Below are 24,915 nucleotides of genomic sequence, written 5' to 3' on the forward strand. Positions count from 1 at the left end.
GATTATGAAGGTTGTAAATTGTTATCTTTCGCACATGCGCAGTGAAAAATTAATTGCTTTAAACGTTCATATTTCATTAAATTTTCAATATTTAAACTTCAAATTTGATTGTTATGTTTCTCTAATATGCTGTCAAATATTCTGAAAATTTAGTAACTTTTGACGGAAAACTAAACGTAATATGAGCCGAAAACTTTCAAAAAAAAATTTGCATTTTTAAAAATAATGCTTATATCTCTGTGGGTATAAGAGATACTTTTCACGGAAATATAGAAATAAATTCTAGATAGGTTTTTAACTTAATGATCAAAAACCTTTTTTTGTTTCCTCAATTGTTGTTCGTCTCCTAAATAAATAGTAGACTTAATTTTTGTTGGAGAATGGTGGTTGGAGTATACCTTTTATGTGAAAAAAGTTACAGAGCAGTTAGTCTTTTATTTCTCGAGAAATCCGTAAAAATCTGAATTTTTGAAAGTGTCCCAATATGTTTGGTCATATAGTGTATCTATGTATCATATCTATCTATATATCTATCCGTATCAATCTATATACTAAAGTCATTATAACGATGTTATATATTAATTATAAATGAAACAGCATACATCTATAAATTTATGTTTTGCCAACATTTCTTATCTTTTCCATAGCCAAATTCCTTCCCGTATAATTCTTTCATGATTTATGGCCAGTTATACAAGAATAATGACGGGTGAAAGTTGCTTCTACATTTGAACGAAGCAATTTCCTGTTTGGTGATATTTTTATAGTTGAAATTTTTAGCTAGTGACTCCAGTGAATTAACCCTAAATTCCAATATAGCCTTCATCGTTGACCACTTTTTCGTTTCTTCATTCCCCTGAAGTGACACAGTCTTACCAGTAAAACAGTTAAGTTGATCCAGTTCAGCCTTGTCAAAATAAAGCATTCTCCTGCATGTCAAACATTACCAAAACATATTATCAAACTATCATGTTGTGGCGCGGGTTTCATTGTTGATGACGTCAAGAGCGTTACTCGATCAGTGAGTTGGCTATTATATCTTATACATATAAAATCTGAGTATCTATCTATCTATGTCCAAGCTTCTTCTCCCGAACGACAGTGAACTGACTTTCGAACCAGGTATCGATGGATTCGTCATCTTCCCGTCTTCATGTTTGGCTATTTAACATAATCCTCCGATAATAATTAGCGGAGATATCAATTAAAAATTATTAATTATGACTCTTAGATTTCAAAATAAAATCCATATTTTTCGAAGGCTTTCCTCCATTCAAATTATTATTCAGTGCTTCAACTCAACTTTCCGGATGAACGCTTTTATTAAAATTTACAGCGTGAAGAAAATCATTGAGATGAAAGATCTGTTGCCATTTCTTTTTCTCGAATATGAACAGGTAAAATTCTTGTTTTTGTTTTGAGGCTTTTCCTGTAATCAGGGGATTTAAATTGTTTACTTTTTGGGGGGGTTTTCCGCAATCTGCCGCAAAACTACATTGACTTTTTTTTTTTTTGGTTCAAGCCTGAGTGTTGAACTCGCGTCACTTGACATAACTTTTATTTTCGAGGTGGACCGTACAAAGCCGGGCGACGCAGCTAGTATATATATATATATATATATATAACGAAGATTTACATATCTATACACTTCGCTGGTGAGAGTAAATTCTTTTACCCGTTAGTGACTGCTTCAAGTGCTTCAAGCAATAAAAAATAAGTTAGCATGCTGTAAAAAGCAAAAGTGCTAGAGCAGTTGTATTCCTAATTCGGCTGTCACCCCCGTCCTAAAAAAATCGAATGTTTTATCTAAAAATGAGGTTTACATTTTTTTTATTCATATGATGTAACGAAAGTTTACGTTAAAAGACAAGTATAAATTATAAAGTCATTTTATGTGAAAGTTGCAATAGTCTCACATGTAATTGCGTCTCTGCGCAATGTTGTGCTGTTTTCGTTAAAATTCGATATCTTATGTTTAATTTAAGGTATATTTACGAGAAAATTTCTGAAATGTAGTTATATTAAGTATTAGTATTAAGTTATTCATAAATTCTTAAACCAATTTTGGGTGTTAACCCCAATAGGGTGTTACCCAGGGCGGACTGCCCCCTCCCGGTAGTGTGCTATATACATAAATATACAATATTGCATGTAGAAGAGCCAATTTGTAAATAACTTCGGAATCTCTTTTGAATTTTTTTAAACGAAAAATTTGACTTTTTTCCATATTTCTCACGTGTAAGACTGAAATTATATCATGCAGGCTACCTATTCGTAAACATCATTTCTCTAAATAAAATGAGGGCTTCACGATTTCACCTTGTGAATTTCTCAAAAATTTTGCTTGAGAGTGAATGAAGTTTGTGAGACATGCGAAAAGTAAGTTCCCAACACTCATGTCGTTTTTATGCTGTAATCTGTCAAATGCCTCGATTTTTTGCATTTGCATCTCAAGCTAAAAAATTTTTGGGAGTGGGGAATTTTTCAATTTGATGGATGAAACTTTAAATTTGACGATAAAATGGAACACAGAACCAATTTGGATTTTCATAAAAAATTGCAATTTTGCAATGCTTTCTTTAAATTTGCCGAATAAGGAAATTTTTTGGAAGGTAACAGTTACTTCCCATTGAGAAGTCTCTGGTTGCATCATTTTTGCTTTTTCAAACAATTTATCAATTATTATTTTGTGATTACTGAGAAGAATGCAATTTTTAATTACAATATCAATAAATATGTTATTAAAAAATTGTTCTCTATTATAGCGTTCAGAAGTGTTTTTGACGCTTCTACAACCGTATTTCACACACTAAAAATCAGAAATACACCGCAAAAATTTAATCAAGCGTACTCTAATAGGGCTGTTTTTTTCAGTCAAAAGTATTATCACTAAAATTGATAGAATAAGCAAAAAAAAGTGATGTACTTAGGCACGCTACTCCATTGCTGCCCTAAAAGTTTACACTTTGCTGTCAATCGCGTTGCCAGGTTACGATAATTTGTGCTATGTGCTAATGGCACCAATGAATGGCATTTCATCACTTGTGATGCCAAGTACAGAAGCGTAAAAAGTGAATTTCAATCTGAGCACCGATTAAAATATTGTTAAAAAAATATCAAACTTTTGCCAAATTATTTAACAAATGGTTAAAGCCTGTATTTTTAAGCATGCTCTTTCAGAAAAAAATAATTTCAAAATTTCGGAAACAACTCCATTCTTTACATCAAAAAACAAAAATCAGCATCGTCGAAAACGGATTTTTCTTTCTTTTTTTTTTTTAATGCAAAGTGTCGAGCATTCTAAATGTTGAGAATCGAAATAGTTAAAAATCTCTCTTCTTTCCCGCCATCTTCCGTTTCATTCATAGGGTTTCTAATATTTTAATGGAATTGATCACTATGGTCTTCTCTGCTTTTGTATACTGGGTGATTTAAAAAGAACGGCGAGGTTTCGAACGTGCAAATTTCTAAGAGTAAAAATGGTGTAAAAACGATTTTTTAACGCACTTTAATTATTCTAAAGATGTTCTATATGCCCTCTTTCTGACGTCGGAACGATATCACACCTATATTAAATAAATATCTTTGCGCATAAAAAGTAAAATAATAAATAATGACAGCAGATAGCATTTTTGTCGGATTTCTTTTCATCCATTAAGCTTATTTCTTTTGCATTGAATAAGGTGTTCCTTGTAACGCCGAAACACGTGTCTGCAGTCATCTGCAATTTGTGCTATTTGATGTTCACGTCTTGGAAAAAACATCCTAGCAATATCTCTGATAGGAACTATCTCAACCGATAGATACATTCTAAGCGCCTTCATAAAATAGAAAACAATCTGATTTACTAAATGTCACAGAGCTCCTGTTTTGGATTGTTTACATGAATATTATTTGAACAATGGAATAAAAAAAATGTGTATGCACTTTTCGAAATACATTGAAACAATTACTCTTCTTGATTAACCTAATCAGCCAGAACCGAAGCTTCCTGCTTATGACGATATCATTAAAAGCTGAAACAAAATATCCAAAATGGCAGAGCACCGGAAGCTTAATCATGAACGTCTTTTCTTATGAAGATGTATTAGAAGATGAGTAAGGAGCAAAGTAATAAGTCACTCATATCGATTCGAGATATTGATATCGATATCCTTGACAACTTCCGTCTCTTGAGCGAAAAAATGAGAAAATGGAGAGATAATTAGACATTGTTGCCATTACAATGATGGGATAAAAATAGAGGCTGTTCTTAATAGAACAACAATAATATTCAGTTGATTTTTCCTTAAGCCATATTCTTTGTTTTTCATTACAGCAAATAAAAAAAAATAAAGCAACATGCTACTAGTCCACAAAAAATTCAAATTAATAAAACATAGCAGTAATACTAGTGATAATGGTAATAATAGTAATAATAAAATAATAATAATAATAATCATAGTATTAATAACAAAAGTAATAACAATAAAAGTAAAAATAATAATGGTAATAATAATAATAATAATAAGAGTATTGATAATATAATAATAATATCAATAATAATAGTAATAATTGTTATAATAATAATAATAATAATAATGTTTCATTAATAATGATAATAATAATTGTTATATTAATAATAATAATAATAATTGTTGTAATAATAATTGTTTTATTATTATTAATAATAATAATTGTTATAATAACAATAATAATAATAATAATAGTAGCAATAATAATAGTGATAGTAATAATAATAATAACAGCAATAATTATGCCGTTCATAAAGTAACTTGAAGTTATGAACTCCTTTTTAAAAATGCAAATCGAAATGCATTATGAAGTTTTTTTTTTCAATATTTTAAGGAAGTTTCTTCGTGAATTATGATTTTTTACTCCCTCAATAAAAAGAACATATGGTTTAAAATGAAAAAAAAAATAATAATAATAATTACCACGCATAAAAAAAATTAGGGGCTTCCAACTAGCGGGCGGCGCGGCGGTCAAGGTTCAAACTGCTTTATTAACATTTTTCGAGGTGGTTTTAGAGATGTATTTCCCTTTTTTGGGGGGAGGGGGGCGCTTTGTGTTTTCTTGCGGGGGATAACGCTCTTGTTGAGGGGGGAGGGGCTCTCCTGGTGAAGTCAACATATAGACGAAAAGTAAATTAAGCAAACTGTTTACTCTCCCGCTGAATTTTTTCCCAAACTTTCGTAAAAACGATTTATTTTGAATACTTGTCGTCCACTCAAGGCTACGCAATTTGTTTGGGCTCACTGTGAAACGTTGCTTTTAAATTCTAAGCATGCAAACTAAGTTCTAGAACTTCAAATAATATGTAAATTATATTATAATAAATTATATTTCAAATTTAGTACGTTAAAACATACACATAATGCATTAAAACATTCAGTAACCATCCCATTTAACCATTTGAAATAATTAAATGTTTTTATGATCTTAATTATAAAAACTCTTTCATCGTGTCATACCGCTGCGCCACAACGAATACATATCAAAAAAAAAAAAAAAATCTATATCTGTTTCAAGGTGGGGGAGGGGAGAATCTGTGCATAGATCTAGTATATATTTAAAAGGAAAAAATTAACTTGTTCAACCATGCCAAGTTCACTTTGCAGAAGCAAAAACTTGCAAAAGTGTTTATCAAATTTATTTAAAACTTGAAACAGAAAGTTGCACAACTAAAATATTTTTTACGATTTCTTAAATAAAATATATTTAAATGTTTTTTTTTTTTTGAGCAATCACGATTGCTTATTGCTTTCATTTGACTGTTTTTGGCGTGCTATCATTTTATTTCCCACCGGCGCCACCCTCTGCCAGCACCACCCGTCGGGAGGCTTCGGCCTCCCGATGCTGCTCCTCTAGCGAAAACCGTCTGCAGGTTGCGTCCATATCCTACACGCATACATACACACACACGTGCCTGCTCACAGACACAAACACACACTCCTACACACAGACACAAACACACACTCCTACACACACATACACGAACGCCTACACACACACGCGCGCGTACGCACACAGCACTGCATACACAACACGCACACACATGAATACACACACACACACACGCTCGTGATTGCGAAAAACATAATTTGAATTCAAGATGCCAAAAATTCAAATTAATATATTTTTTTTTTTTTTTTTTTTTTTGCTGATACCCTTTCGTGAAATATTATTTCTATTTTCACCGGTCCACAGTATAAAAAGAAACACTGGTTTAAAATATGTGAAAATTTATTTTTGTAGCCAACGTACTTTGTAGTTGTTTTACCTGGATTTTTTTGTATTCAAACTTGTCTTTTTCTATTACTTCTATTTCAAACTAGTGGTACCCGCACGGCTTTGCCCGTAATTAAAAAAAAATGAGTCTTTTGGTTCGCCTGTATATTTACAAATAATGTATGGTGAATTTTCTCGCCAATTGGCTTGTGCCCATATTACGGTTCCACGTTATGATAATTTCGTAATTTACTCGTCCATCTTATGATAATTTTGTTCTTAAAATTGGAATAGAAAAAGAACCACATCGAATTTTCGAAAAATCGCTTCAAGGTGCTGCACACCCTCATGTTACAAACTAACTTTGTGCCAAATTTCATGAAAATCGGCCGAACGGTCTACGCGCTATGCGCGTCACAGAGATCCAGACATCCTCCGGACATCCAGACAGACTTTCAGCTTTATTATTAGTAAAGATAAAAATTTAAGTCTCTTTTATTAACACTAGAGTAACTGACGTTATTCGCAGGATCGTAGCATTTAATTCTTCTTTAGGCCGTATTTTTACATGATTATAAACGAAGAAAACAATTTTTGAATTGGCCAAGATAAATAATTTACCCCTTTGAGGACCATACATTTTCCGGTAGAATATGAAAGTTGACTGTGTTTTCAAAGGAAAAAAAAGAGAGAAAAAAAACACATTTTAAACTATAGCTTTTTAAATTTTTTGATAACATTAGGATTCTGATGAATTACATGAAAAAAATAATTTATAAACTTTTTGTACATGCGATTTATAAAATATTCTAACTTTGGGGACACGAATGTCCCATAATAGTCCTCAAAGAATCGAACGTAAATATGTATTTCTTGTAGGAAAAATCTAACAATGTAGACCAAAAAATAGTTCTCAGAAAATAAAATTGCATCTCTTCTTCTCGACATTGTTCTTTGCTGTGAAAGATAATTTTTGGTAAAGTTAACACAATCGATGACAAAATGTTTCTTCACGAGAATCGGAAACATTGGGCTATGTTAGTTATAGATCTTTTTGTACTGAAAATGGCTAATTGGAATTTTAAATATGTTCCATCACTCACACGTTGTATGTAAAAATTAAATATTGTAATTTTTTTTCGTTTAGAAATTGAAATTTTGGGTAACATTTTTACTATCACAACTTATTTCTTCATTTTCTTTTTTTGAAATTTAATGTTCATCATTAATAGTTCTACTGAAATTCGTAATTACAATTTCATAAAAATATGAGTGCATTCTGAGAAATTGTTTAGGAAGTACTTTCCATTTTTATTGAAAACTCGTGTCAATTTTACTAGACTAACGATACTCTCAGCCCGAAATTGGTAAAAGCTCGGAATGGCCTACAGATCTGGATGTCAGAAGAAGAGAACTTGCATCTTGCATAGTTTTTAACCCTGTTGTGGAGTCGGAAGGAAAAAAACCTACTCCGACACCGACTGACCGACACAACGCCTGGAATTTTGGAGCCCTCAACTCCAAATCCGACTCATTTACCCCAAAATCATTCCGGCTAAGGCTCTGACTTCGCTGTGCTGGCAGAAATGCGGAATCCATGGCGGAACCGAAGGAAACACGACCGAATCCGACTCTCGGAATTTTAAAGCCTTCTTCCCGAGGGATTGGCAAAACTAGGTTATGTTGGTTACAGCGCTTCCTCTACTGAAAATGGCTAACTGGAATTTTAAATTTAGTATGTTCTATTACTCACATGTAATATGTAAAAATTAAATATTGTTTACAATTTTTCGTTTATAAATTGAATTTTGGGTTACTATTTTACTTCCCCAACTTCTTTCTTCCTTTCTTTTTTTTTTTTTTGAGCAATCACGATTGCTTATTGTTCTCAGTTGACTGTTTTGATGTCCCCTATGATTTTATTTTCTCCCCGCCTCCCTCTGAAGCACTACCGTCGGCCGGCCGCCTCACGATGCTGCTCCTCTAGCGAAAACCGTCTCCAGGTTGCGTCACTTACTTGCCTACACTTACACATACACCTACACACACATACGCTTACACATACACCTACACACATACGTTTACACATACACCTACACACATACGTTTACACATACACCTACACACATACGCTTACACATACACCTATACACACGCATACACATATACACAACTATCCACACATACACATACCCCTCCACACACACAAACACACATACACACAACTACCCACACACACACACGCCTACACACACATACACATACCCCCTACACACAAACATACCCCCACGCACACACAAACACACACGCTTACATACACACACACACACTCGTGATTGCGAAAAACATAATTTGAATTCAAGATGTCAAAGTTCAAATCATTTTTTTAAAATTTAATATTCATCATTAATAATTCCACTGAAACTAGAAAATTGCCTGTCCAGGTATGACGGGTGAAAATTTGCTTCTGCATTTGAACGTAGCAATTGCCTGTTTGCGGATATTTTGATAGTTGAAATTTTAACCCGAACTTCAGTGGATGAACCCTAAACTAGTAGATAGCGTTCACTGTTGACCATTTTTACGTTTCATCATTCTTCTTAACTGTCAGTTTTTCCAGTAAAACAGTTAAGGTACCGGATTCAGTTCAGCCTTGTCGAAATAAAGCATTTTCCTGCATGTCAAATATTAACAAAAAATGTCTTCAAATTATCATGCCGTGGTGCGAGTTTCATTGTTGATGACGTCAGCGTTACTCGATCATTCGCTATTATATATATGAGGATTCGTAATTACAATTTCATAAAAATATGAATGTTTACTGTGATGTACAGTTGTTTCAGAGAGTACTTTCTAATTTTAGTGCAACACTCGTGTCAAACTAATAAAAAAAACTCGGAATGGCATACAGATCTCGATGTCAGAAGGAGAGATCTGACATCTTGCATAGTTTTTAACCCGATTGCGGAGTCGGAGAGGAAATAACCAACTCCGACTCCGACATCGACTGACCGAGGCCTGGAATTTAGGATTCTTTAACTCAAACTCATTTATTCCAAAATCAGTCTGACTAAGACTCTGACTTCGCTGAGATGGCAGCAATGCGGAATCAAAGGGAAAACGAACGAATCCGACTCTTGGAATTTCAAAACCTTCAACTCCCGATTATGCCTCCATTACCCAAAAATCACTCCGACTCCGCAACCCTGGTTTTTAAGCAGCATAGATCGATAAAATAGTAACCACTAAGGGGCTGTCCATAAATGATATCCCTTTTTTTTTTTCAAGATATTTGACAGCCTCCCTCCCCCCTCATCACAAATTGTCACTATTATCTTCCCTTGTCGCAAGGTAGGCAATGTTACATGAACATCTTGTTGCAAAAATACTTTTATTTCGACCAAAATGTGAGATTTCACACTTTCAACTGTCAGAACTTCTCGAACCCCTCTGTCCTCTAAAAGCTTGACACCATAGGTGAAAAGCTCCTTATTGTCTTGTGCTCTTTTTTTTTTCTTATTTTTCAATATTTCAAGGGGAAATGGGGGGGGGAGAGAGAAAGGAAAAAAAAAATGCTCAAAAGTAATCGTTCTAATCTAACCGTTTTCATCCTGCTTTTATTTGCTTTCTTCCATCTGTTCTTTCCTATTCCTACAATTCTGGAGTTTGTGTAGTGACGTTTCATTTGAGATGTCATAAGTAAATAAAGTTTAAATCAATGGAATAGATAGTAACACTTTAAAAAGCGATGCAGTTTGGTTCCTTTCTCGGATGTTTTATATTTTGCAGAATCATTTTCTCTCTTTTGTCTAAGTTTTTTTTTTTTTTAAATTGAATGTCGCTTTTCAAGAAACATACACAGTGGCCCCCAAAAGTGTTCGTACACTTACGACTTTCAATGAAATAGACCCCTAACCATTGCTTAGAATTAATAGTTCGGAAAAGATGTTTAAATATGAGATCTATGATCAATTTTTAACAAAAATTACATGAAATTTTTTTAAAAAATGTTAAAACTTATTTTTTTAAAAAATCAGAAACCAAAGAGTGCCGGAAATTTTATCTCACAAAAGTCTTCGTACACTTTAAAAAATGTCTACATATTATTGAATGATCTAACTTTTTATTGAGTTATTATTTATTAGAATATCATGCAGTATCAACAACACCTTTTAAACGTCTGGGAATAGATTTCATTCTTTTTTCTTTCTTTTTTTGCTTAATTTCTGAGTAAGTGTTCAATCACACTTCGAGTCTTAGTTTCTAGCTCTATTTTCGTTTCAAAGCCGTATTTTCGTAATCTAGCCTCCAGCTATCTAAATATGTTATTAAGTTCATATCTGGAGATTGAAAGGGTATTTTCTAAACTTTAGGATAATTTTTTCTTCTATTTACAATTATACAACAGTTCAACAAAAATGTTGAATTTATTTTTATCTGTAAGTAAGACCTAGTCTCCAAAACGTTTTGAGCTTATTTATCATTGATTTTGCGACGAAAAGGGTAAGCTTTCTGTTTTTCGCACGGCCAAGAAAATTTCTGCGAGAAGAGGTCCCATTTAATCCAGCTAATCAGAGAACATAGCGAACAATTTTAGGTAAAAATTAATTGTAAAAATTTTCAGTTAACTCTGTAGAAACTTTTACAGCACTCAAATGTGTATGTTTCATAAAATTTTCAACAGTAAATCTCTGATCACGCTTTGTCAACTTTGCCGGTTGACCTTTTCTTACCTTGCTTTCAGCCTGATTCCTTTCTTTAAAGCATTTTATCAAGCACTATACCATATAATGGAATCAATTGCGAGTTTAAAAATTTAGAGACATTTCAAACCAATTTACCGCTACTGTGTGGAAAAAATTCAAATTTCGAATGGTGTTTGTGGTTTTGTACGCATACCAGCCATTTTAAAGTAATAAGCACAATATTAAGGAATAAACATACAGAAAACTGAAGCCAAATGACTTTTAAAGGTCAACACAATGCAAAAACAATAAAAAAAAACGACATATGATAATTTTAATCATGAATTTATTTGAAAATATTTGAGTGTACGATGATTTTGTGGCGTATTATTTCTCTGTCTCTTCGTTTTTTGACCCATTTCAAAAAGAACCCTCAATATTTTGAAAAAACTACAGGGTTTTATTTAGAATGACATAGGAATGATGTGAAAAAATATTGGACTTCATATTCGAATTCAGTTTCGCGTTATTTTGGTTTTACAAAAAAATTTCGAACTGTACGAACAGCTTTGGGAGCCACTGTATTTCTAAAATAAAGACATTTAGGTAATAACACTTGCTAAACGTTATCTTTTTCACATGAACGGAATCATTGAATGCAGGATTTGTTTCCTTCTTTTTTCATAATTTGTTACGGTCGTCGTAAAATCTGTACCTCAGAGCCTCTGTCCGATTCTTCAAACAAGGCGTGGTCTTTATGACGTCACAAATGATGCAATTTGGCACATCTTTCTACCGCATTTCCACGCTACAATAATCAAGAAGAGAATTACAATTGCGCTCTAAGCTTGCTATGAACAATATCGCTGCCAATACACGTGAGTAAAGATGCGAATTAAATATTTTGGACCGTGAAAATGGCAACACTGAATGGCATTTCATCATTTGTGATGTCATCGGCAGAAGCGTTAAACGATGAAAGAGCACCAATTTAAGTAATTTTTTAAAAATATTAAACTTAAATAAATTACTTAAAAAATGGTCAGATCCTATGTTTTTAAGCATGCTCTTTCAGAAAAAATACTTTTAAAATTTTGGAAACGACCCCATTGCAAAGATTTTTAAAACTATAATTACGTTCTCATGGCTCGATGCGAAATATGATTCTACATATGAGGAGTGAGAAACAAAGAGATGTAAGTGACAAAATTAAAAATTTGGAGATACCAGTGCAAATTGTAGGAAAACCTTTCCTCTGTCTTACGGAAAGAGCTCTGGTAGGTGCAGCTAATAGTTCTGGTAGATGCTGATATGCAGCATGGTTTAAACAAAAAGAAATTCAATGACAGCTTACCTAAAACCTTATCTTTAAACGCGGTTTTCTCAAAACTGGAAGATTTCCACGTACATCCCATTGCTTCTCACATCCTCATATAATGGATTGATCAACGGAAAATCTCAATTTTTGTACTTACGTAAGTCTGGCTCTGAGGTACAGAAATATCAGTGAACAGAACCAATTTCAAGTTTTAAATAATGAATCCGAAATTAGTTTTGCCCTTACCATTCCAATATTGCTCTGGAAATTTAATATTATGCTTAAATTATAATGTACTGCAACATTTTATCCTAATTGGAAGTAGAGTTGATTTTCCTCATATGAGTATTAAATTCTTGTAATGACTTCAGGCGGTCATAATGATTACCCCTTAAAAGTCCACTTTATAGCTACGCATTAAACATATGCATAAGAATAGTTTATAAAACTGACAGGTAACTGTTATAAATTTTAAACATATTAAATGCTTCAAAATGTACATGGCCTGGGATAAAATACGGAGTTTTCGTGAAGATATGTGTTATCATTGTACTTTGTTGTTGTTATCACTATATAGAAAATTTATATCGAGAAATTTAACAAATTCAACTAGAAACATTAGGTGTTTGTACAGTCATTGATCAAAACCAGGTTGAATAAGAACGACACTTACCTTTGGGCAGCAAATGAATAGACTTTCCACGATCCGTGGAGTAGTGTTTTCAAGTATTATATAATACCTTTTACGCTTGTAGTGACGTTTAAATTTGCCACAATTTTGTGGCAATTTTGTTATTGCCACAAAAGAAAGGTTTTTAATCATTGTATTTTTGAAATAGCCATCTGTCGATCATTTGACACAAAGCTCACTCTAACAAAAACAACCATTATCTTCGCTAAAAGTCACATTATTTGCTTCATTTTCATCTGTCCGTTCCAAAACAATAAATAATGTTCAAAGGTTCATACGTTTTTATTCGCGTTTTAATGGAGACAATCTGTTACAGAAGCAGAAATGTAAGGAATTGATTATCATGGAAGGAAAGTATGTTTTAGAACAAGCACACGTGTTGTTTTCAAAAGCTAATGTTTTCGCTTGCGCTTTATTCAATGATTGCTTTCATTTACATTTGTTTATTGAATGATTGTGACTCTCAAATATTATGCCACGAGTAAATAGTAATATTTTTTAAGAAACGAGAGTGTTTCGAAATATATAAGGAAGTGTTCGGCTATCAGTAGTAAATTCTGTAAGTAAGTTTCACAAAATATTAATTTTTTAAAAACATTTTTGTCCGAAAAAGAATATTTTTTCATAAAATATTGTGGTGGATAGAGATAAATTGTGCATGTTTAATAATAAGCTTTTTACATGTTTTAACCAAAGAATATTTTGTAAAATAAACACAGAACTTGATGGTAGGTTGGTGTTACATATTTTTTTAATGTAAAGCATAATTGTTTAATTTTTTAATGTAGGAGCATAAAAGCTTTGGTTAAAATAATGACTGTAGACCAAAAAAATTGGAAACCTATTTATCACCGGATTTTGTAAATGGTTTTCCAGAATGAGTAATTCTAAATTTGTCGACATACGAACTCTGGAATCGTGAATCTTTAACATACTGGTTTACGGTATTTTTATAAAACATTTCAGAGTATATTTATGTTTAGATAATATTATATATTTTTCAATAATGATTTTGCTTAAATAAAAATGATCTTAACAGTTTAGCAGGAACGCATTTTGTTGGTAATTGGGCCCATTTTCTGGCTCGACTTCTTCTGCATCTTCCATATGTGTCAACTTGCTTTGATTTAACAAATTATTATGTAAAAGGAACAAGATGAAAAGTATATTGTCGAATAACAAGCATACAGCAAAAAATGATATTCAGATCGAATCAAAGCATTAAAAGCGTTTCTAACATAATAAGCCAAGTTTTCTGCAGGTTAAAAGGCTTTCGATTCCCTCAAAAAAAAAGAAAAGAAAAAGAACGAAATGAAGTGTTAGCAAAAACGAACTGTTTTTAGAATTCCTCGGAGTTGAATAATGTGACTTAAGAGTCAGAAGAAAAGCTTTTAATAGTTAAAACGTTTCAATAGAATGATAGCACAAACTATCACAATAGTAATTGCTTTTCAAACTTATTCAATTACTTCAAAAACCATCGTAGTCTGTCTCTTCCAAAAAGGTCGCTGATGTTCCTTAGGATTTGAGCAGCGGATCGTAACAAAAGAATAGTGTACAAAAAGAAAAGAAAAAGACTTTAAAATAAACTACATTTAAGATTACATGAAAGAATTTTCATTTAAATTTCTTTTTTCCGGTGAAAAATAAAACTTCATTCGTTTAGATAAGATTCACCGAATACCAGGAAAGCTAAAAATCCAGTTACCCATCTTCGAGTTTCCAATTGAATTCCTTGACGAGTTTTTCCTGAGATCAATGTCACGTGAGAAGCCGAAGAACTTCTCTTCAAATTTTCTCTTCGTTTTCAGAAACGGATCCGTTACCTGTGACAGAATCACCACATCCATCTCGGATATCGACTGCACTTCTCCTTTTGGCGACATTCTTTTTTTCAATTTTAACCTTATATTATCCTTTGCCGATCCAAGATGAAATCACTTCATGATTTTGAAACAATCACAAAAGCGATTTTCCTGTCACAAGTATGTCGATCAGTATTCTCTATAATTAAAAAGATTCTCAATTCGATGTGGAAAAGTTTTTTTTCATGGTAAAGTGCACCACGAAGCGATTTTTTTTTTATTTTTTTTATGTATGATTTCTTTTATTTTGATGGAAGATAATATATCATACATATTAATGCATATAAAAATGAAGACATTCATAAAAAAAAATTCCATTAATGGGAAAGTGTTGTACTTTGAAATACTGTTATTTTCTAAGAATCTGTATTTAGCAGCAATGTTTTTTGTAATCTCTAACGTTCTCGGCGCGCTGAAGCTTACGCTTGCTGTCTGCCGCGTTTCCACGTCATGATAATTCAGAAGCAAATTAAATATTGCGTTCTAAGCTTGCTATCAACCGTATCGTTGCCAGTACACGAGAATAAAGAAGTGAATTAAATTTTGCGCTTTCTGCTAATGGCAACAATGAATGGCAGTTCATCATTTGTGATGTCACGCGCAGAAGCGTAAAAAATGAAATTGAGTCTGCACACCGATTTAAATAATTTTTTAAAATAGTAAACTGTGTCAAATTATTTAAAAAATGGTCAAATCCAATGTTTGTAAACATGCTCTTTCAGAAAAAAATACTGTTAAAATTATGGAAACGACCCCAATCTAAGCAAAAAAATTTAATTCTAAATGAACTTTGATAAAGAGTCTTAAAATTTAATTTAGAAGACTGAAATAAGTTGAAGCGTTCTCGGGTATTTGTGCTCGGAAATTTTCTTCAACTATTATTTAATGATTTACATTTTCGTGAATATTGCTTTACATTTTCCGAAATATTCTTTGTATTACGATCTCTACGATCATATAAATATTCAAAGAATGCAAGCATTTAATCATAAAAACATAGTTGTAGTGTCTGAAAGTTCACATTTTTGACTTATATCTCTTTCAGCATTTTCAGGATGTTTGTCGGAAATTCTGACTAAATATTAAAAACAAATTTTGTGAAGGAATAAAAATAATAATCACACTATTCTTTCCCTTTTTTTAGTATTATCATTAGTTCGTATACTAATTGATTTGTTTTTAAAAATAAGTTTTTCATTAAAATTAAGAAAATAGCTATATTTTTATTGCTTTTTAAAATCCTAAGAACAGTTCTCAGCAATAAATACTTGATCTTAAAGAATAAGATTAAAATGTTGATATTTTTTTTTAACTTTTCAAAAAAAATAATTTTGATTATTTTCTCCTTTCAGCCACTGTGACGAAGAATTCTGCAAAAATATCCTGGAGAAGTGATTTGTGCTATTTGTTATTCACTATAGAATATTCACCTGAAGTTGTAATTAGTTGAATTACGTAACTTTAAGAAAAAAAGGGCTAAATACTTTTTGAAAAGTAGTAATTAATTAGAAAAAGAAAAAAAAAGTATTTTTTCTCCTCAACACCATATATTTATAGCAAAAGACAACTAAATTTCAACTCTTGATTGAATAATCCACTGGAAAAAATATTTTTGCATCTGCCAATTGTTGAATGTTTTCTGCAAAAATTGGAAATAAAAAAAATAATAACCATATGAAAAGCAAAACAGACTGAGAAAAAAAAAGTAATTCAACTTCAATGCAGATTTATCAACGCATCTTCGAGATAGTAAACGCAAAGGAACGAAGAATGAAAAAAACAAGACGCTTGCAAAAGCATGAAGTGGTTCCTGCATTTGTTTAAGGGAATTGCACGTCTGCAATAATTCCATCACTTCTGGCGTTGATATGGCACCGCCTCTGCGCAGTCGAGCGAGGAGGCGATCCACCGGGCTTCTCGTTCGAAGACCACGTGTTGCTATATAGCATTGGATCGGTATTCGGAGTACTCTTTTTCAACATGGGTAAGATAGGGTTATGGCGCGCACTTGTTTTTAGAGACGAACTACCATGCCCATGAGCTAAAACTCAAGCGGGACCATTATTTATTTACATACTTTTACTTTAGTTGAGATCTTTAAACAAAATTAAATTAACACAAATTTAAAAAAAAAATTGACTTGAGGAAGACAAATCTTATTAAATTTTCTACAGACATTTTTGCTGGCAATTAGAGGGATCGTTTGGTTTTGTGTTTTCTGGTGTTTGAAATGTAGGAGGATTTGATTTACTACCATTTTTGGATTGGAAATAATTTAAAACTTATTTATATATTCGTCGCTTTTACTCTTCAGAACTATTTTATACAGACCTTAAGAAATGTAAATAAGAATTTGTTCTAAAACTTTGAAAAAGTATTTTAATTTTTCAACAGAGGATACATTTAAAAAGAAGCATTTCAGCTGATTTTTGTACATAATAAGGAACGTTTGAAGAAAATAAATTAGAAAAGACCAAAAAAAAAAAAAAACACTTTTTGTATTTTTTCGGATACTGTGCACATTCTACATTATTGCTGAAGCAGCAAAATCAGCTGCCCCTTTTGCCATGTTCTGAAACGAGATCGCCTGCCAAATACCAATGTCCTATTCGAGGATGAAGTTGCGCCAAAGATTCGTGGCCATCGCCTGTGGCATCGTGTTGGTCTTTTTCGTGCTCTTGGTGATTGAGACTGAGCTTCATATCATGAACAGACTGCCCGGTGATGAGTCTCACACGGGGGTACACGGGAGACAGTTCCTCCAGAGGAGGTTCCTCAACAGGGAGGAAAATTCGAAGGTTTCCGGGGAGGCGAGTAACAACCACCAGCAACAGGTTGCTGCGGATTCGAAGGCAGTGGAAAACGCCACGGACATACTGCTCACCACCACCACCACGGAAAGTCCCAGAGACAATTACAACGATTTGTTTAGATATTCTATCTTCAATAAAGACTTTCGCCAGTTCATGCGGTGGCCTCCGAAGTTCTCTCTGCAACCGGAGAACCCGAACCTGGGAGACATACTCAAGATAGCCTACAGGTAAGTGCTTTTGAAATATGTATTTTGATTAAAGCTCGTATTTAAGAAGCAATAGAAAGTAGTAGGTCTTGCTTAATAGTTTTTTTTTTCTCTCCATATCATAAGAATTCAAATCACATTTCTACTTATAACAAATTTTGTCTCAATCTAATTTGATTGCTTGGTAACTCCTATAACTTGAAGATTGTTCCCATGTTCTATAGATAACTTGAATGTTTTTTCCTTTATTTTGCTTTTATTTTTTACAAATATGGCTCGAAAATAAATACTTCAAATTGTCCAATGCCTGTATCTTTACCTAGCACTCTAGAATCATCAAAACAGGTCGTGCCAACCACAAAATGGCAATTTTATTTTCCTTAATCGTTTATTGAAAAATTTTTACGAATACTGTATTGAATATGATTTTTGATCGTGTGCAAAAACTTTCATTATGTTTTGCTCAGAAATAATGACCTGAGCTCTACTGAAAAGAATACGATTTTTTATCGTATTAAAAAACTTTCATGAAGTTTTGCTCAGAAATAATGACGCGAGTTCCACTGAAAAGAGTATGATTTTTTATTGTGTTCAAAAATTTTCATGAATTTTTTCTCAGAAATAATGACTTGAGCTCCGCAGAAAAGAAATCGATACGTGTATTAATGAAAGATTCAATGCTACAAGTATTCATGAATTGAAGCATTCTTGACTTTTAGAACTGATGATGTGTTTGAAAGGATTTCCTGACGACTGAATCTGCAATATAGTTTTCTAGTGCTATTTTACAAGAAGTTTATTTTATGTAACAGGATGTTTTTATTCATATTGACCGAGAATTTCATTTCATTTCAATGTCTAAATACCTTCGTTAGCTTATTTAATTTATTTTTTGTACTCATTTAAATATTCATTTTGAATTTCAAGGCGTTAAAAATTGATCTTTTTTAAAGCAAATGTGCTGCTTAAAGGAGAAAAACGAAGAACCGATTGGTCGAAAAAATGGAATTAATGACCAAAACTTTCGAGCAAAAAACATTAACGAAAGGAAAAAATGTTCGCTTTTAATGACCTTTACACAGAATAAGGATTAATGTAGCTGGAGAAAATGTCTTTTTAATCGTTTTTTCCCCCCATCTTCCTCGTATTTTTCCACGTCTTGGAAATATTATCGAAAAGTGACACATAAACCATTTAAACATACTACAGCACGAACCTCATGCTTGTAGTAGTTACTTCATCACTTCAGAGCAAAATATAAAGCTTTCGTGATTTGATAAGAAAAATCATATATTGAACGAAGCGCTTATAACATATAGCCTTTACACTTACACAAGCATACAGTGAAAGGTAGGATCGAGGTATGCGTAATCGGAGGACCTGATGTCGAATGATTTGAAAGAACAGTTGAAGGGCAACGGGGAAGAATGATCATATAGTCCACCATGCTCAAATTTCCCTCATTACGTTTTTCAGCTTGAAATCTCGACTCCTTTCCAAGTTAGTCTCATTCTTTCCTGTTAAAACTCACTCATTATGATGATTCTTGCCTGAATAATATTTTTCTTGAATACTGTCTGTAATAATCTACATGTTCCCGTAGGTTAACCATAATTTTTTAGAAAAATGGACATTGATCGTTCTTCCCCGTAGCCCTTCAGTTCTTTAGGAAGAATTATTCGGTTCGAAAGAAGCTGACTTTCAAATAATTTCCTGTTGAGTGATTATTCGAAACGATTTAGTAATCAAATATTCTATCATCAAATGATGCTTAAAAATCATTTTAAACCCAAACAGCGATTTTCAAAGGGTTTCTTTTTTGAATAACTCTATATTGAAACGATTGTTTATAGAATTATTAGAAAAAACTAATGTTTTCTGAAAAACAAAAACCTCTTCAGCCAACGTATTTTTAATAAAATTAAAAAAAGAAAATCGGTACCAATTTAGGCTAACATAATGGGATGGTGGTTGATTATTAGGAAAGGACGACTGGCTGTTGACTGATCATTTGAAATGAGTTTGTAATCAAATATTCGGTCATCAAATGAGGCTTGAAAATCATTTTTAATCCAACAATCAATTTTCAAAGGGTTTCTTTTTTGAATAACTCTACATTTAAACAATTTCTTATAGAATTATTCTAAAGAAAGAAAGATTTTGAAAAATAAAAAACTCTTCAGTCAACGCATTTTGAACAAAATAATAATAATAATAACAACATTAATAAAAATAAAGAAAGGAAGGAAATCGGTGCCAGTTTAGGCCACAGTTTAGGATGGTGGTTGATTGGAAAAGAAATACTGGTCTTCCCTTTCATTACCGGAATATGCTTGCTGCTATTAAAATACTTATGTTACCTTTTTTTTTTTTAATTATTAAGATCATAAATTTTACGTATATTTGGACTTCCAGGTGCTGAATGAAGAAGTTAATTATTTTATAGATATTAAGCCAGAAATGAGAATCTTTTAAATGTTAACATTATCTGAAAATCAACAATGAGTTTTTATAAAGCAATAGAGTTACCTTAAGGCAGGTGTATCTTTAATGAAAAAATCATAATGCTAAAATAAAGAAAAAATGTGTCCCATGCATAAAATCCGTAGAGTATGGTGGGAGATCTTTACGATTACGAGAAGAGTTGAATATCAGAAACATGCAAACAGCACCAAAGGATTTCGCTTTGATGGTGCTTTTTCAATACTGTGGCACTGATCAAAAATGAAGAAGCTGCTGTTTTTGCTTTTATATCCCCTTATCAGCACACTGAACATACCCCATTCGAACTGATGAAACATCTTGTTGCTAAGCGAGTTAGGAAAGTCGCTTAAGCAGAGGGATTCTCTTCGTATTCTACGCAAAGTGATGGATTTCATGGAGTAATCGGCTTTTAGGGGCGGCTCCAGAGCTTTGCAGTCCGTGCGGCCGCACAGAGCCCCGTGGCTGGGGGGCCCCGCGCTGACTTGTACTTAAACTTTTTTCCCGATTTTTTAACGTCTTTTTAGAACAACTTTGACCAAGTTGAATGCTTTGCTGGACGTGAGGCCCCATTATAAGTGCAAAACAAGGATGAACAGGGTCCGTCAAGAACCGGCAGTCCCCCTTTAATCATTCACTAATACTACTTCAATGTGCACGCTTGCCCTCCCCCCCCCCCCCCCCAATGGTCAGGCTCCAAGTTTCTAGCTATAGGCTGAAACGGTCTCGTTGGCCCCGAAAGTTAATCCCAGATGTTGTTTCCCGGAGGGGGGGAGGGATTTTTGCTTCTGCCTTGAAAGTTCACTGTTAAATGTCTTCTAAAACAGGAATTCTCAACCACTGCTCCAGAGGATGGGCAACGGTCTGCGAAAAATGTGACCGCTCCTGGGAGATTTTTACGTGGCCGCTTTAAACACATTTTCTTATTAAGTTATAGTTATAGCAATATTTTATATGATGTTTTGCGTTAATTTTATTAGTTTTTATAATTGTCTTTATTTTTCCCCAAATGCTTAATTACTTACGTATTAATAATTACAATAATTAGGGGAAAGTCGAGACGAAATGGACTGTAGGAGAAGTGGGACAACTGCATTTATAAGCCGAAATTAAGCGTGAAAAAATATTTATATCTTGTCCAGTAGATGTTGCAGATACGGAGTAGAGTCAAGCGAGAGTCTGAAGCTGCTATAACTACCGTACTAATAGAAATTTAAATTTCTCATTTTACTTCGGCTTATTAATGCAGCTGTCCCATTCTTCCTGACTCCCCACCTCTCTACCGCACTTGTCTCTAAATTAACGTATTGTTGTTAGCAGGCCTGGATTTAACTATAAGCTAAACAAGTTATTGCTTAGAGACATAGCTTTGTTAGGGGCCTTCAACGGTCACACTCCAACTCCCGAAAAATACATGATTCGTTCCTATAAAAAATGAAAAGTTTGAAAAAAAAACTTTAATTTTCAAGTGCTCGAAAACCTTGAATATTTGTTGTAGTAACTAACCCTGAATTTAAAAATTTTTAATGAATGTGAGGGAATAAGGGAAAGACCAAAATGTACCAATTGCCAAATTCAGCTTCTTGCTACAAGCTGCATCAAAAATGTATAAATCATGGTTCTCACGTTTCTGTAACATATAGCCTGAGATATTTTTTTATAATTCATATGTTTCATATCTTGTTAATTATTTGATCCCAAATTCAGTATTTTGGAAGTTCTTCTGTTACTGCTTGCTTTCATCTAACTTCTTCTGCATACTGTTAATCTATTTAGCACAAGAAAAAAACTATTGCTCTATCTTTATTCTTTTTCTTTTTACACACTATTTATATTCGAAAAAGTATTGATGCGAGGAGAAATCTACAATAGTAGAAAAAAAAAATAAAAACTTAAAACAGAAGTTTCTTACAGATTTAGAAAACTTCGATAAAACGATACGATAAAGTATTAAAATGATAGAAAATTGAATAATTCTTTGAGTCTACTTTAAAAAGCGCTTCAACTTTATTTCTTATCCAATGTGATCTGTAAATGGTTTGAATGACAGTGATTTTGCTCCCTCGTTACCTCCCTTTTAGATCTCCACCCCGTTTCTTTTAAGAGTTTAATGCATTTTTTACTAGTGATCATTTTGTTTCTCTTTGGGTTTGGGAGATGATCCAAAATCAACTTGACCAAAAGCAGATGCGAGGAAAAATTTTGGTTTGCCTATTTTTTTCCTGATATTTTGTAGTTAGAATTATGCTTTATAAGGTCTCAAAACGCAGAATTGTATATATATGTTTCAAAATTTTTATCGGGGGAGAAACCCCCGGTCCCCCCCCCCCCACACTGAGAATACTCTATATCACATTTAAGGTGGTCTCTGAATCATTTTGTCGATACTACCCTCCCTCCAAGGTCACTCCTAAATGTAAAAAGTGGGGATTGTATCGAAGAAAAATGTTTTGTTAATTTTAGTTAAGTATAATTAGGATTAAATTATATTAATATAGATTCGTTTTATTTATAATGTTGAAGGGGTGCCCAAGTAGCCGGGAGGAATGACTGAAACTGAGTCACTGAGATTATTAAGAAGCTAGAGATATTTTCCCACTTTTTTGAGGTGTCTCGTTCGTGGGGGGGGGGGGCATCACTCTTTGCGATGGACATCCCTGTAATTAATACAACCATTAATATTTTTTAATTTGGTGCCCCGCAAAAAGTCTTTGCCCAGGGCCTCGCAAAACATAGGGCTGCCGATGGCCTTAATTATGTTCTTAGCAACACTGATACATTAACAAAATTCTAGAATTATTCATTGGTTTTATATTCGATTGATCATCGTCATTCATCACTCAGTTCTACCACCGGTTATATGGAAAGATGATCAACCGGTTGCTTGATTGAAGGGGATGATGCGTTTTTTAGCTGTTAGGTTTGCCAATTTCTAACTTACTAGTTAAATAATAGAATTTCTTGCAATTATTTAAAATACTTCATTTTTGATTTATTTTTATTTTTTTCAGAGATTTTGTTATTTCTAGAACTACTAATATTGTAAAACCGACTCGGAAATTTCAGAAGGAAATTACTATATAAAATGAGTTCAAACATCGTTTCTGCCCAGAGCCGGACTGATTCCTTTGGTTTCGTCTTTACTGGCCTCTCTCAAGTTTTGACGATAAACATGATCGGACTATGTAGGCCGAATAACTCCATGCCATTCACAGGCTGACCTGAAATTTGCCTACTTACCCTAAAAAAAGTGAAATCGCCTTGAATTTTAAAACGCAGCTTTGCTCAAAGATGAGCGTTTTGAAAATTAAAAACATATGCGAGAGTGTTGACTTTTTTATACATTTATGTGGGTCATTCTCCAGAAAACGTAATTTTTGAACGCAAATATTTTTCAATTTCGAAACCTATTGTTTTCTCTTTTTTTTTTCATTCTTACAAGAAAGTGTTACCTACTAGAACCATAAACAATGGCCCAGCTAAGTTCCAATTATTTTACTCATAAATTAAAAAAATTAAAAAATGCCTTGTTCACGGAAATAAAAAAAAAGAAAAACACTTTAATATTTAAAAATCGAGACCAATTGAATATCAAAGTAGTAATTTTGTTAATTGGTGCAAACAATCAGTTATTTTAATTGATTATTGGGAACATAATATTAAGCTCTCGTAATATTATTAGTGGGAATATAATATTAAAGTACGGCTTAATTAGTACTTTCAAATGTATGTTAAAAATAGTATTTAGTAAATTTGAGGATATACTGGCAATTTATAATTTTGGTAGAATGCCTATTATTGATTTATTTCCCCTCCATAATTTATTTTAACCCCAAAAATAATGATATCGATAAGATCTGTCACGGAGGTGAGGAATTTTCCATTAATATAGGCCTAATAGATACAATTTTTAGGGAAATTTTGTTTTTTCGTTGTTACAATCTGCACATGTTAAGCACATGAAAACATGTTCACTTCTTTTTTTTTTTTTTTTTTTTTTTCATTAATTTGTATCCCTGAAATTCAAGTTCACGGAGGTGAGAAGTCAGAATAACCAAAGTTTTTAAAGCAAAATCTATCTGCTTGTTTTTCGACAAAAATCTCACAACTTCAACTATGGCTGAAAATAAACAAAATAAAATTTGATGTCATTATTGCCACTTGTTAATGAGGAATGGCATTTTGTGTTTAGGTAATGAAGGTGAGAATTTATTGTGTGACATGACTCCTTGTCCTACTAAAACAAACTAAAACATAATATTAAAAAATTATAAAAAACTTAAACAATTAGTATTGGAGACACTTGTGAAAGTTATAATAAATAAATAAGTATATACTTTTAATTAAACAAGTTATTAAGCAACATAAACAGTCACACAAGGTGTGTGACATGCCACGGAGGTGAGAATTCACATGTTGTGAACCAAAAATACATTAGAACAAAAATTATTATTAAAAAATTGTTGGTAGGTTTAAATAGATATATTTTTGATGAAATTAAAAAGCATCATTAAATGAATTGTTCTTTAACGTTTTTACTGTAAAAGGCGTGTGACAATAAAGTTACACATTTTGAAGAATGACCCAAGACCCATGTATATTTTGGACAATTTTACAATACATGT

General features: G+C 32.7%; 1 protein-coding gene across 2 annotated transcripts in view; it reads left to right on the forward strand.

The window, feature by feature from the left end:
* Nucleotides 1-24,915, forward strand: part of LOC129225193 (extracellular serine/threonine protein CG31145-like) — a 213,879-nt gene that overhangs the window by 94,132 nt on the left and 94,832 nt on the right. The window contains exon 2 of one of the 2 annotated variants that reach the window (XM_054859760.1): nt 16,143-17,830. In XM_054859760.1, coding sequence (XP_054715735.1) covers nt 17,391-17,830 — 440 coding nt within the window. In that variant the 5' untranslated portion in view covers nt 16,143-17,390. Of the gene's footprint in view, nt 1-16,142; nt 17,831-24,915 lie in introns of those variants that run through there. The other variant, XM_054859761.1, reaches the window with a different exon arrangement.

This window comes from Uloborus diversus, chromosome 6, assembly GCF_026930045.1.
Source record: "Uloborus diversus isolate 005 chromosome 6, Udiv.v.3.1, whole genome shotgun sequence".
Lineage (NCBI taxonomy): Eukaryota > Metazoa > Arthropoda > Arachnida > Araneae > Uloboridae > Uloborus > Uloborus diversus.